At 45.3% G+C, this 13,347-nt stretch overlaps 1 protein-coding gene across 2 annotated transcripts in view; it reads right to left on the bottom strand.

Moving 5' to 3' along the window:
• The window catches only part of LOC147616244 (uncharacterized), a 148,811-nt gene that overhangs the window by 72,577 nt on the left and 62,887 nt on the right, over nucleotides 1-13,347 (bottom strand). For both annotated transcript variants that reach the window (XM_086777262.1, XM_086777263.1), the window contains 5 exons: nucleotides 5,883-5,983; nucleotides 5,674-5,777; nucleotides 5,489-5,542; nucleotides 5,248-5,303; nucleotides 5,001-5,039 (listed from right to left, as the gene is read on the bottom strand). In XM_086777262.1, coding sequence (XP_086633388.1) covers nucleotides 5,001-5,039; nucleotides 5,248-5,303; nucleotides 5,489-5,542; nucleotides 5,674-5,777; nucleotides 5,883-5,983 — 354 coding nt within the window. The remainder of the gene's footprint in view (nucleotides 1-5,000; nucleotides 5,040-5,247; nucleotides 5,304-5,488; nucleotides 5,543-5,673; nucleotides 5,778-5,882; nucleotides 5,984-13,347) is intronic.

The raw sequence follows: 13,347 nt of genomic DNA, 5'->3' as shown, positions 1-13,347 counted from the left end.
GCCGTACGTGATTTGCTCAAATGTTATGTATCTGACCAAAAATCAAATTGAGAGAAATATTTACCCCTAGTTGAGTTTGCATACAACAACACGGTGCATTCCTTGACTGGGAAGAGTCCATTTGAGATAGATTATGGCAAGGTGGTATTACCACCTATCTTACAAACCAAAGATGAAATTTTTGTAGAGGTGAGTATGTCAAAGATTTGAATACTGCATTTACACAAGTATCAACAGCCATAGAAAGATCTCAAACTAAGCATAAAAAGGTAGTTGACAAGCACAAGAGACGAGTAATCTTCAAAGAAGGTGATTGGGTGTTACTTAAGTTCGAGAAAGCACGACTTCAGAAGCAACCAGGTAAAAGAGGGCCGATATCTTAAGCTTTCGAACAGATATTATGGACCATTCCAAATTTTACGGAAAATAAATGGAGTGGCTTATAGATTGGTATTACCCGATGATTGGAAAATACATAATGCTTTTCATGTCAGCTTGTTAAGGCCTTATGTGGGACCACCTCCTATGGAACCAATTTGGAAGATCCACCAGAGGTGGATGAACTTGAGGAGGTATTACATCCTGAGAGCAGATAGTTTTTCACAAGTGTAAGCAAGCGGGAGGCAAGCTTGTACACCAGTATCTTAAGACTAGTCAACTATGGATGCAAAATGGATGGATGACGATTACTTTCAAGATTATCCGGAGCTTTTAACCGCCTATATGGAAGTTTTTCAGTTGCGGTCAACTGCTTAGAAGCCTGTCACAAAACCCCTCATTGCTTCTATTTCCTACTGTGCATGTGTGACATACGGAGCTTGACATGATAGTACATGCATGGCCTATGGAGCCAGACATGACAATACATGTATGGCATATGGAGCCTGACATGGTGTGTTCTCCCAGGACTAGCTATCCTCATGTTCACTTTGTATTTATCTTTTGGGATGGTTCCAGAAGGATTCTGGATTCCTGAACCTTTTACCTAACTGATACAACACAGCACATGGGTGTGTCACCATTTGGCCGCCCAAGTGGTCTTCCTCTAATTTCGTGCCAAGGTATGGGAGGCCAAGGAGCTTCGTGTCGCCCGTACTAAGGCCAGGACCCGCGTCACCTACGGAAGGCCAAGCCTCGTGTCACCCGTAGTGTGGCCAAGACATGGAGTCCACCAATTTAGGTTTCCCATTGAGCTAGTTCCATGCACAGGAAGACCTGCTATTTATAGGTTCCAAGAAAGAGAGAGATTTCCATTGAATAATGCATATGCATGCATCTCTGCCTGTTTGAAACTCTTTTCGCATGACTTTTTTTCGTGTGAATGCCTGTTATGGCATGTCCAATTCACGGGCAGGGGACGCCCACCCGTGAACCATGTGAATGCCCTGTATTCTGACATGGTTTGTGGCATGTGAACAAGAGGTAAGTATCCATTTAACCCTTGTTTATTATTGCAAAGATTTTATAACATTAGCAGTTCACATTTATTAAAGCTGGCCACCGGCCACCACCACTGGCTCACTGCCCAAGGCCCAAGGTCAAAAGTGTGGCCAACCCAAATGTTCGGCACCCACACATGGCCTCATAAGTGTGTGGACACTGTAAGGAGGTGCCCACCATTAATTATGGTGGGCTGTGACATGGCACAAGGGATTTGGACCCCTCCACCTCCTCTCCCCCATTCTTCTCCACCTCTTTGCACTTTCCTTTCTCCTAGAAGCTGGTGCCCAACTGTCCCTGGCTCACTTCCCTTTTTCTGCTGGTTAACTGCTCCTTTCAGTACCTTCAGCACCTTCAGCACCTGCTGTACCTGCTGAAACCATAATAGTACCTATTGTGTACCTGCTATGGGCACTTGTTGTACCTGCTGAAACCCTAACAGTACCTGCTGTGTACTTTCTGTGGGCACCTGCTGAACCTGCTAAAACCCTAACAGTACCTACTGTATACCTGCTGTGGACATCAGAAGAGCCTGTCACACAGAAGAGCCCCTAGAGGTTGATGAGCTAGAGGAAGTTCTTCAACCTGAACAGATTGTGTTTCACAAGGAGAGAAAGCTACTTGCCACTAAGCTTTCCAGGAGATATCTTCTGAAGTTCAAGAACTATTTGCCTATCGATGCAAAATGGGTTGATGAGGACTACTTCAAAAATTACCCACTTCTTCATACATATTTGGAGGCCTTTCAGTTGAGGTCAACTGTTTAGAAGACGGGGGCGATGTCACCATTTGGCCGCCCAAGTGGTCTTCCTCTGTTTTCATGCCAAGGTACGGGAGGCCAGGGAGCTTCGTGTCGCCCGTACTGAGGCCAGGACTCGCATCACCTACAGGAGGCCAAGCCTCGTGTCACCCATAGTGTGGCCAAGACGTGGAACCCACTGTTAGAGATGCCACTTTAGGCTTCCCATTGAGCCAATTCCGTGCTCATGAAGACCTACTATTTACAGGTTCTAGGAACGGGAGATATTTCCATTGCATAATACATATGCATGCATCTTTGCCTCTTTGAAACTGTTTTCGCATGACTCATTTTCGTGTGAATGCATGTTATGACGTGTCCAGTTCACGAGCAGGGGACGCCCACCTGTTAGCCATGTGAATGCCCTATATTCTGACATGGTTTGTGGTAGGTGTTCATTTAACCCTTGTTTATTATTGCAAAGGTTTTATAACCTTAGCAGTTCACATTTATTAAAGCTGGGCACTAGCCACCGGCTCAATGCCCGGGGCCCAAGGTCAAAAGTGTGGTCAGCCCAAATGTCGGGCACCCACACAGGGCCTCATAAGTGTGGACACTTTAAGCAGGTGCCCACCATTAATTATGGTGGGCCGTGCCGCATGGCACAAGGGCTTTGGACCCCTCCACCTCCTCCCCCATTCTTCTCCACCTCTTTGCACTTTCCCTTCTCCTAGAAGCTAGCGCCCAACTCTCCCTGGCTCACTTCCCTTTTTCTGCTGGTCGGCTGCTCCTTTCAGTACCTTCAGCACCCTCTGCACCTGCTGTACCTGCTGAAACCCTAACAGTACCTGCTGTACCTGTTGAAACCCTAACAGTACCTGCTCAGTGTTATGTACCTGCTGTGGGCATCTTCTGTACCTGCTGAAACCCTAATTGTACCTGCTTCTGTGACTGTACCCTCAATACCTTCTGTACCTGCAGCACCTTCTATGCCTGCAGTACCGACTGTAACTCCTGTACCTGCAATACCGGTTGTACTTGTTGTGTACCTACTGTGGGCACCTTCTGCACCTGCTGTGTACCTGTTGTGCCTGCTGTACCGTGTGTACCAACCACCATACTTGCCAAAACCCTATCTGTACCAGCTGTACTTGCTGCAAATCAGAACTGTACTCCCTATTGCACCTGCTGAAAACCTAACTGTACCAGCTGTACTTACTGAAAATCAGAACTGTACTCAGGGTTGTACCTGCTGAAACCCTAATAGTACCAGTTTGTGTACCAGATCTACTACAAGTACCTATTCGTGTACTCGTAGAGTGTGAGCACCTATCTGTGTTCCTACACTTGGGAGGACCGAGCCCGTTCCTCTGCGAGTTGTGCGAGGCTATAGTACAAGAGCGCTGGTGTTCACACAACTCTAGGTGTATGAGGAGTCAGGGCTGGTTGTATTGACTCATTCGACAAGTCTGGCTTCAACATTCTTCACCGGCAAATAGTTGTTTGGGTAATATGTCTTTATATTATGCGTTGCATGGATTATCTGGCTAGCAAGCCCTTGGAACTTTGTATGCAATAAAATACTCCAATAATGTACTTCAGTATTCAAGGGGGGTCGGCCCGTTCGCGACCCCAATATGGTGGTGTACTGTGCAGTTCTTGAGCAATGATGTATCTTTCAATGATTCTGTGTATTGTGGCTAGTTTGTTTTAGTGTTCACAAGCGTATTGTTCACGAGACGGTGCTCAAGGACTTTCACACCTAGTCGGTGTAGTTTCAGGGTGTTTCTTCCAGTTTAGTTGCATTCATGTGTGTGTGCGTCCTTAATTTTATTTTTGGATGACTTGTTTTGTTTGCCAGGACAATGCCTAAGATTACTACTTGTGTTGTCCATGGGGCCAAGGATGCCTAGACACCCGTGGACGTGTGTGTGCACACTTGTTTTGGTTTGACAGGTGGTTTACATGTGTGTTAAGTGCTCTTGAAACTCAATTTACAGCTTTATGTTTTCACATGCTAATAATTATTGATGCAATTCCACACTCTATTTGTGTTTTCATCTTGTACTAGACGATTCAGGTGCATGCCAATGGAGAATCCCTAGGCACCCGCAAGGTTGTATCTGAGGCAAACTCCTTTTTGGTAATCTAACCATAAAGACGGGGGGTTTGGGGGGGGGGGGGGGGGGGGGGGGGGGGCGCGGGGTGGTGTTGTTCAGCCCATCTGCTATACCCTAGTGTGGTGTACTATGCAAAACTGTCTATCTTCTCTCTTTCTCTGTTATGTTTATATGTTTAATCAAGGTTGAAGATAGTTAAGATTTTCGTGTTACAATTGCCCTTCCGTTACAAAGTGACTTTCGTATTTCTAATGGATGGGCTACCTTCTATAGAGAAGTTGGTTTAATGTATGAGGGCCCGACAGTTGAGGCAATAGACCAGCTCAGTCTTCAACGTAATATCACAATGAAGATAGTTAAGATTTTCGTGTTACAATTGCCCTTCCGTTACAAAGTGACTTTTGTATTTCTAATGGATGGGCTACCTTCTATAGAGAAGTTGGTTTAATGTATGAGGGCCTGACAGTTGAGGCAATAGACCAGCTCAGTCTTCAACGTAATATCGCAATGAAAACATGACACTTTAATTCTTATATTCTAGTGTGCCAACCATCCGTCTCTTCTCTGTTATATGAATAAATACAAGCAAATAAGTAATTTTTTGTAAAAGCTATTGATGGAAGCGAGATAATGTTTGGAAAAGAGAAAAAGCAATCTGCAAACCAACCCTCATAACAAAGAGCAAAAGATCAGCAACTTGCTTGTGATGTAAAAGAACGCCACTAACGCCATGTTCCTCTCTGCCAAGCAAGAAAATACAATAAATTCAAATCCTCGCCCTCTAAAAGCCTACATTATATTGTTTACATTTTTACTCGAAGTTAAGCCTTCAACCACGTGCATGACAGACAAAAGTAGGCACCTCACAAGGACTAGCAAGTGGATCATCAAGTGGCATGAACCAAAATCAAAAATAAGAAAATCAAGCACATTGTAAAGGGGGCGTACTCAAAGCATTCATTGAAATGCCCACCAGACAAGTGTGATGATCCACCTATGGAGTTCTGCACAATTAACTTAAATCAAAACACATCAACCACCATGAAAGAATGTCTATGCATTTCTACATGCCATCACCGCCCATCTCAAAAGCAGTGTACACACACACACACATACACGTGGATGTGCATCCGCACATGAATGTGCATGTTATATGCATATCTGTAAATGTTTGTTGCTGCTTTCTTACCTCCCATGTGAAAAGCAAGCTCACATTTGCACTGCTCTTTCCTGTATTGACCAACTGTCCAGAGACACGATATATATACCAGGAATCACTTAAGCCTTGCTGTGCTGACTTTATAACTAGAAACTAACAAGTAATGTGTTTGTGACCAAAATGGCCCAGCAAAATTATTGTAAAGAAGATCTTACTGTATAAGAAAAAACAGTTGAAGGTAGGCAGCTTTCTCTGTAATTATTTGGAATGAAGGGTGAGACTTGACGGCAGGATATTTTCAGTTCTGGATCTGGTTCCCCTATTATTAAGAACATGCTGCTTTTTGAACAACAAGCTTGAAAAGACAACTTCATATATTTGAGCAGTCCTCAAGGACTCTATAGTATCGCTATAATTATCTAACCTTCATAAATGGTCCAAGCCCTTGGAAACACAGCATGATAGGTTGACTGTTGGCCATCCAGACACCAATCCCATGATGAGATGCCAGTATCTTCTATTACTCTGCAAACAAACATAGAAGGTTCATTTGGAAAAATGCCAACGGACTTGAATCTCAGAAATTGGGCCCAGATATACTGTTTGGAAAATTAAAAAAGTGAAAAGTTCACCAGACGCTTGCCTACATTTTTATTAGGAAAAACATTTTATTTTACTTGAAGCACATCTAATAAATTAAAAAGTTAAAAAGTAATGAATCACTTTTTGATACGGATATGAAGGTTTTGAAAGTTATTAAGTGGAGGAACTCCCTATAGCGTGTGCAACCTGCTTCAAATCACCTCTTTCCTTCTTTGAATGTCACCTACTTCTTTTTCTCTGTTTCTAATCCCTCTTGGATCACATGTACTACCTTTTGGTCCCAAAGAGCTCTCTCCTAATCGCTTGCTTCTTTTCTCTTCACAATCTCTTTCTTCTTCTCTTCGTAACTTGTATTCAGTTCATTTTCTTTTGTTTCCATGATCATGTAATCTCATGGAACTATTTTAACACCTTTGGTCTCACAGACGCTTAAGGATCTGTTGTAGATATTTATTATGATTTTCTTTCTCTTTCTTTCTCTCTTCTCTACGTAATGATTAATCTACTTCTTCTCTCTCTCTCTCTCTTGCCTTTCTGTTTCTTTGAGGGTAACATATAATGAGATCTACCTATTTCATTGTACATTCATGGCTTGCGTATTGCTCAGGACCTAGTTTTTGGTAGATGCGCTTTTCTCTTTTCCTTTCCATGTTTTCAAACATTCAGTCCTCATTCTTTGCACATTTACATGCCCAATTCTCTTATGCCAAATGTCTATGTCTATAACAATTCCTGAACCATTTTACTCATGGATCACATGTATTATCTTCTTCGTTTTCGGAAAAAATACCTTCAATTAGTTAAAGAAAAACAGCAACAAAGGGCTAAGTACAACCACGACAGGCTAAATACAGCCTCACTTCATATAAGGGCATGAGACAAATGATCAAAGGGGAAGAGATGCTTCTCCTCCGGCTGGCTGCTGTCATAAAATTCCTTACAGCTTCTATTTTTCTATTTTTCATGTGTGGCATGTGGAGCCTAACATGACATACATGTATGGCTGGTGTAGCCTGACATGGTGTGTCTGTGTGGCATATGGAGCCTCACATGACAGTTGTAACTGTCACCAGCCTGGACATTTCCCAGTCTGAAAGGGGTCTGGTGGACTCCAGGATGTTTAAATATTTTAATATGCATTGATGGTATCAACAAGTGTGTCAAAGGCCCTAGTCCCCCGGGCACCGCCGCTGCGAGTTACATTGGTATCAGAGCATAGGCTTTCTTGGAAGCGGAGGCTTCTTTCTATCAATAAGGAAGAGAAAAGATCTCAAGTGGGGACCACACTTACCATCATTGCTATTAAGCATGGCCAGCCACTTCATAGCTTATGAAGCAAGAGCATGAGCAGTAGACAGCTTGTTGATCTAAGGATTTATGAATTCACAGAATTTTATCGTGGAAGTGTGAAGTTGGCTTTATGTGCACACGTTTCGCACTCTTTCCATATGGATATTGTGGATTATATTATCAAGCTTACAGGCAAGCTATATGGAGATATATCTCAGGATATCTTAAGGATATGGTGACGAGATATTTCTTTTGGCTTCATGACCAACCTGGAAAAGAAAAGCTAAGTATACTTTGAGTTTGCAAAGTTAGTGCTTTTGCTATGAAGTGTTTTTGATGTTCACTAACCCTTGTATAGCTATGCAAGGAGAAAGGTGTTGTTGTTTGCCTTGAGATGGTTTCAGGGAAACATTGTTTATGGCTCCCTTTAATGGGATGAATTCTTTTCATGGCTCCCTTTATTGGGATGGAATATATCTATGGAGATTTCTTTCTTGGACGAGATTTATATAGATATTGGGCTTAACAGGCAATTTCTATGGACGAATCTGTTCGAGTTTATAGAGAAGAAATCTTTGGTTCTCTCATGGATATGATGCTTTTATGGATTAAGTTCACCTCTACTCCAAGGTGTGTGGTTAGCACGGAGTATGTGGTAAGAGTTATGGTATACAAGAATTATGGTATATAGGTCTATGGATTCCTGGACTTCTTTTCTAGGAATTTGGATCCATCCTCAAGTTTATGGATTATGTTTATGGCTCCCTTTTACTGGGATGGATTATTCTTTTTGGCTCCCTTTATTTGGGATGCATTGGACTTATGGAACTCATGGTTCACTTACCTTGTGTAGTGTTCTCTTGTCCTACGTGCTCTCTTGAAGATTGTTTCTACCATGTGAGGGTGGAACAATAGAGAGCAGATGGAAGGGAACCCTGGGCACTTCAAAGGATAGTGACAAGCACAACATACCCTGTGTAGTGTTCTCTTGTCCTACGTGCTCTCTTGAAGATTGTTTCTACCATGTGTGGGTGGAACAATAGAGAGCAAATGGAAGGGAACATGGGCACTTGAGAGGGTAGTGTGAGTTGGTGGCCGAAATACCTATAAACTATGTATAGCAAAAATGCGTATGGAACACCAGGTTATCTATGCCTGCGAGTGATTGTTTTCAGGACTCCTTGTTTAGCCGCCCTGTGTAGTATTTCTCTTGACCTAAGTGCTCTTCAAGATGTTGCTACCTTGCTTGGTAGAACATAGAGCCAATGGTAGAGAATATGGGCACTGAAGTCGGGCCGAGCGTCAAGGCAGCTCCTTGGTGATCTACATCGACATACCATTGTTTTCTAAATGCTGAATTTCATATGCATTGGCATGGATTATGCTATCTGGACTTATGGGACTGTTTTGTCTCACCCATTTATCTTGGGACATGATTTTAATATTGGTATTATGGAGACTTATTTAGTCTCGCCCATTTCTTTGGGACATGGATTCTTCAGTTATATTGGATTTTTTGAGACTGTCTCGTCTCGCCCAATCGATGGGGCATGATTATATCTTGAATATATGGCTTGAAGATTAAAGTTGCGGACAACTTTTAAGAAGTTGGGGAGGATGTCACCAGCCTGGACATTTCCCAGTCTGAAAGGGGTCTGGTGGACTCCAGGATGTTTAAATATTTTAATATGCATTGATGGTATCAACAAGTGTGTCAAAGGCCCTAGTCCCCCGGGCACCGCTGCTGCGAGTTACAGTAACTTGGTTGAACACAATGCTAATCAATACACTTAAATACACTAAGATTTGAAGGACACTTGCTCAAATACAAGAAGTAAATTGCTGAATTGACAAGAGGCACATAATGAGCCGGAACGGCCGACCCCTCCCTTGAGTAAATTGTATTACTATTGGAGAAATTCAATACATAGTTTCACGGGCATCCATTGCCGAATCCTCCATGCCAATGCATATGAAATTCAGCATTTAGAAAACAATGGTATGTCGATGTAGATCACCAAGGAGCTGCCTTGATGCCCGGCCCGACTTCAGTGCCCATATTCTCTACCATTGGCTCTATGTTCTACCAAGCAAGGTAGCAATATCTTCAAGAGCACATAGGACAAGAGAAATACTACACAGGGCGGCTAAACAAGGAGTCCTGCCCTTCTACTGAGTAAGTAATGACAATACATTGTCCAATTACCTTACCAGTCTTCATAGAAGTTGTTGCAAGCGGAAGCCTTCGCGTTGGAAGCTTTAGAAGTGTTGATATCTTCGATTTGCCGCAATCCTTCGCGACAAAAGTCTTCAAGACGATGAAGGGAACCTTGGGAAAGCTTCCCCTATGGTTCAACTTGAGAAAGGAAGGCTGAAATTAGGGTTTTCAGCAAAAAGACCAGAAATTACAGCAAAAATGAGAGCTGTTTTGCTGAATTTCAATCATTGGGAGTGAGTAGGAGAGTGATTAGCACTTGGAAACACTCTTGGAAGCTTGAAAAACACCCTAGCAAGTTGGGTATGGCTATGGAGAGCTTGGAAATGGAGAGAAATGGTGGGAAAACAGAGTTTTCAGCCTCCAAAAATCCTCATGAAGAGAAAACACGAATTTCTCTTAATAAGTAAGTGAATTGGGGTCCAATCAGGTGAAGGGACATGGGGAGATGCCCATTTATGAGTAAAAGGGGAGGATCAGGTCCTGGACATTGAGTCTTGTCCGCCTCGGGACTTCAGTGAGTGTGAACTTGGAAGAGGTCATAATTTATAAGTGACTTTTGGGCGCCCAAACTTTAATGAAATGGGAACGCACTCACTTAAAAATATTAGCCAAGTCCTAAGGGCTATTTGAGCCTAGATCGGGAAATACTTACCACCTGTTCACATGCCACACAACCATGTCAGCAGACAGTTTCACACGCACGGTTCACGGGCGGGCGTCCCCTTACCCGGAACTACACATAGGTCATGCAGGCATGAAAACAGCATGCAATTTCATTTGCAGGCAAACACATAAAGATGCTATGCAATGCAGCATTGGCATGAGTAATTTCCGTTCATGAAACCATATAATACCAGGCGTTTCCAGGCAAGTATACGCAATACCAGACCCAGTGGAAAGCCAATCCTCCAGGCGTTTCCGGGCATGTACACAAAGGCACAAGTCCCAGCGGAAAGCCAAGTCCTCCAGGCATTTCCGGGCATGTACACAAAGGCACAAGTCCCAGCGGAAAGCCAAGTCCTCCAGATATTCGGGGCATGATAACATCAAGTCCCAGCGGAATATCATATCCAACTATACAGCATGACACGTGGCAATCACCTGCATAGACATATTCCATAAGCCATGGACACTAATCCAATATGTACATAGTGTGAAAGCAAGAGTGAACCATTCGGGTGGCCAAATGGTGACAACAGTACATGTATGGCTAGTGTAGCCTGACATGATAGTACATGTGTGGCTTGTGGGGCCTGACATGGTGTACATGTATGGCCATGTAGCCTGACATGATGAAAGTCTCTGGGACTAGCTATCTTGGAGAACTTGTGTATTTATGTTCTGGGAAGGTTCCGGAAGTATCATGAGCCCTGGACATTTTATTGGATACAACTGAGCATATGGGTGTTTCTTCCAATATAATTGCACTCATGTGTGTGCATGACTTTGATTTTATCTTTGAATGACTTGTCTTGTTTGCCTGGACAATGCCTGAGATTTCTGCATGTGTTGTCCATGGGGCCCGGGGACCCCTGGGCACCCTGTGGACGTGTATGTGCACACCTGTTCGGGACTGACAGGTGGGGTAAGTATTCCCAAAAACTCAATTTACAGCTTTATGAGTTTACATGCTAATAATTATGGATGCAGGTTCACACTCACTTATAAGTGAGCGGACAACTTATAAGTGAGTACACATTGAGCAGGACTTATTTAATACACGTGGCGGCCAAAGACCGGGCACTGGACATTATTTAGAGCCCCTTCGTGTAGGTGAAGCACACGTGTGGGCTATTTTCAGCAGGGAAGCCTCTATTATTGACAAAACTCTAGATTGGAGGGGACGCGGATGCTTTTTCAGAATGCATGAGGGCTGGTCGGCTGGTTTTCAGCCTGTTGGCAAGTTTCTACAGCCGCCCATCGCGACTCAAGTTCACCGGATGCATGGGAGAAGCTGGCCGACTCCTTCTGCATGTTCTCCACTGCTGGCCGGTGGATTTACAGCTTGAATAGAGGCTGGACAGAGGTTAAAAACAGGGAGGAAGAGCTGGTCGTGGGCTTCTAGACAGTTTTCCTTCCGACCGGAGGTTTGCAGGCTTGTGCACAACTGCTGGTCGCTTTCTTTTGTGGCTACTGAGGGCTGGTCGCCTGCTGAAAACAGCCTTTGACGGCTGGTCAACTTGCTCTATGAGCCAGACAGGAGGAAGATGTTGCTGAGTTGTCCCAGGCTGATGTGGGAGTGCTATGGGCTGTCCATAGTTGTCCTGCATGTGCTTGATGCCGGGAATGCTCACTTGTGCTGAAATTATCAGCAAATTCAGATATTGTGATGTTTTTCTTGTTTTCATATTGTATTGGAAGAAACAGGTGCAGCCAGTGGTGAACCCTGGGCACCCGCAAAGTTGTATTGGAAGCAGACTCCTTTTTGGTAATCTAACCAGAAAGGGGGGGGGGGGGGGGCCATCATGAATGGTAGCGGCCACCGACTCTGGATCCCTCTCTGTCCCGAGGGCTGCGCTCAAGGGGAAAGAGAAGATCATCGCACCATTCTCTGGCGTAGAGGGTCTGGAATGGTGGAAGACCACACATATTCGAATAGGGGCTACAGTCTCCTCAAACATGTCTGTCCCTTCCATAGAAAGCCACCAGAAGAAACTATAATCCACAGGCTGCCCCAAGATCCTGGTGCTCGCCTGGAGACTCAGGTGGGAGAACCCTCACTCGTCATCTCCATCGGCTTTGAGAAACGATGAATCATGCAATGAACCAAACTCGCTGGATGTCCCCTCTCCGGATCAGGGGCTGTAGGGGGCCAACGGGAATGCTCTAGAGAGGTGGGGAGAGAGGGGGGGGGGGGGGGGGGGGGGGGGGAGGATATAGTAGGCACAGCAGAAGAGGAAGGGACAAATGAGCGATTGCGGGTAGAGTCGAAGGCAAGGGTGGGGGAAGGGAGGGAGCAGGGGAGGGAGAGCGGGGAGGCGGAGAGGTTGGAGAGAACGTTGTTCAGAGGTATCCATCGGAGAGGAAGGCTATTGGGGAAGGCTCGACGAAGAGGGTGGGGTAAACCTGCCCCATTCGGCACTCAGGGCCAGAGGAGAAGTCGCGATGAGGAATCGGCCGCCACATTAGGGGGGCAGAGGGGCCCTCTCCGTAACTAGAGGGGGCCTACCGTCTACAAGCGGGTGCTGTGTTAAGTGCTCGAAACGGTTCTCTGACAGAATCGGATCCTCCTGCATGCTGCCAGCCTGGCGCGCACGGCGACACCGCTTAGCTCTGGTGCTCGGCCAGCGACCCGAGCAATGGCCAACCGTCCGCCACTCTCCGGCTGATGGGTCATCCATGGTCGAAACCCGGTGCTCCGCGGCCTAGGAAGCTGCTCCTCCCTCGGCCCCCTGATGAGGATCTGAGTAGGAAGTAGCAGGGGGGACTACCGGGGGGCATTCTCCTAGTCTGACGCCGAGGGCAAGCTCTGGCCAGATGACCCATCTGCGTGCAAATGAAACATTGGCCTGGAAGGCACAGAATCTGGCGAGGCAACACAGATGCGGAGAGATGGAATCCCACCTGCTCGTGCGAGGGCCGAGGCAGCGATGGGGGGGGGGATTCCATCACTCTCCCAATGGCACCACCTATCACCGGGAGAGGAGGAGGGTATTCCTTCTTAAGGCCTCGAAAGCAGACAGTCACGGGAAAGCCTGAAACCCCAGCGAGAGGGTCGGATGCCGGGTCGAAGCCATCCTGCCACAGTGCAAAGAATGCATGGGCCGTACGCAATGCA

This window comes from Cibotium barometz, chromosome 38 (assembly GCF_041138505.1).
Source record: "Cibotium barometz isolate CiBa-2024 chromosome 38, ASM4113850v1, whole genome shotgun sequence".
NCBI lineage: Eukaryota > Viridiplantae > Streptophyta > Polypodiopsida > Cyatheales > Cibotiaceae > Cibotium > Cibotium barometz.
This window is presented reverse-complemented; position numbering and strand designations above follow the sequence as displayed.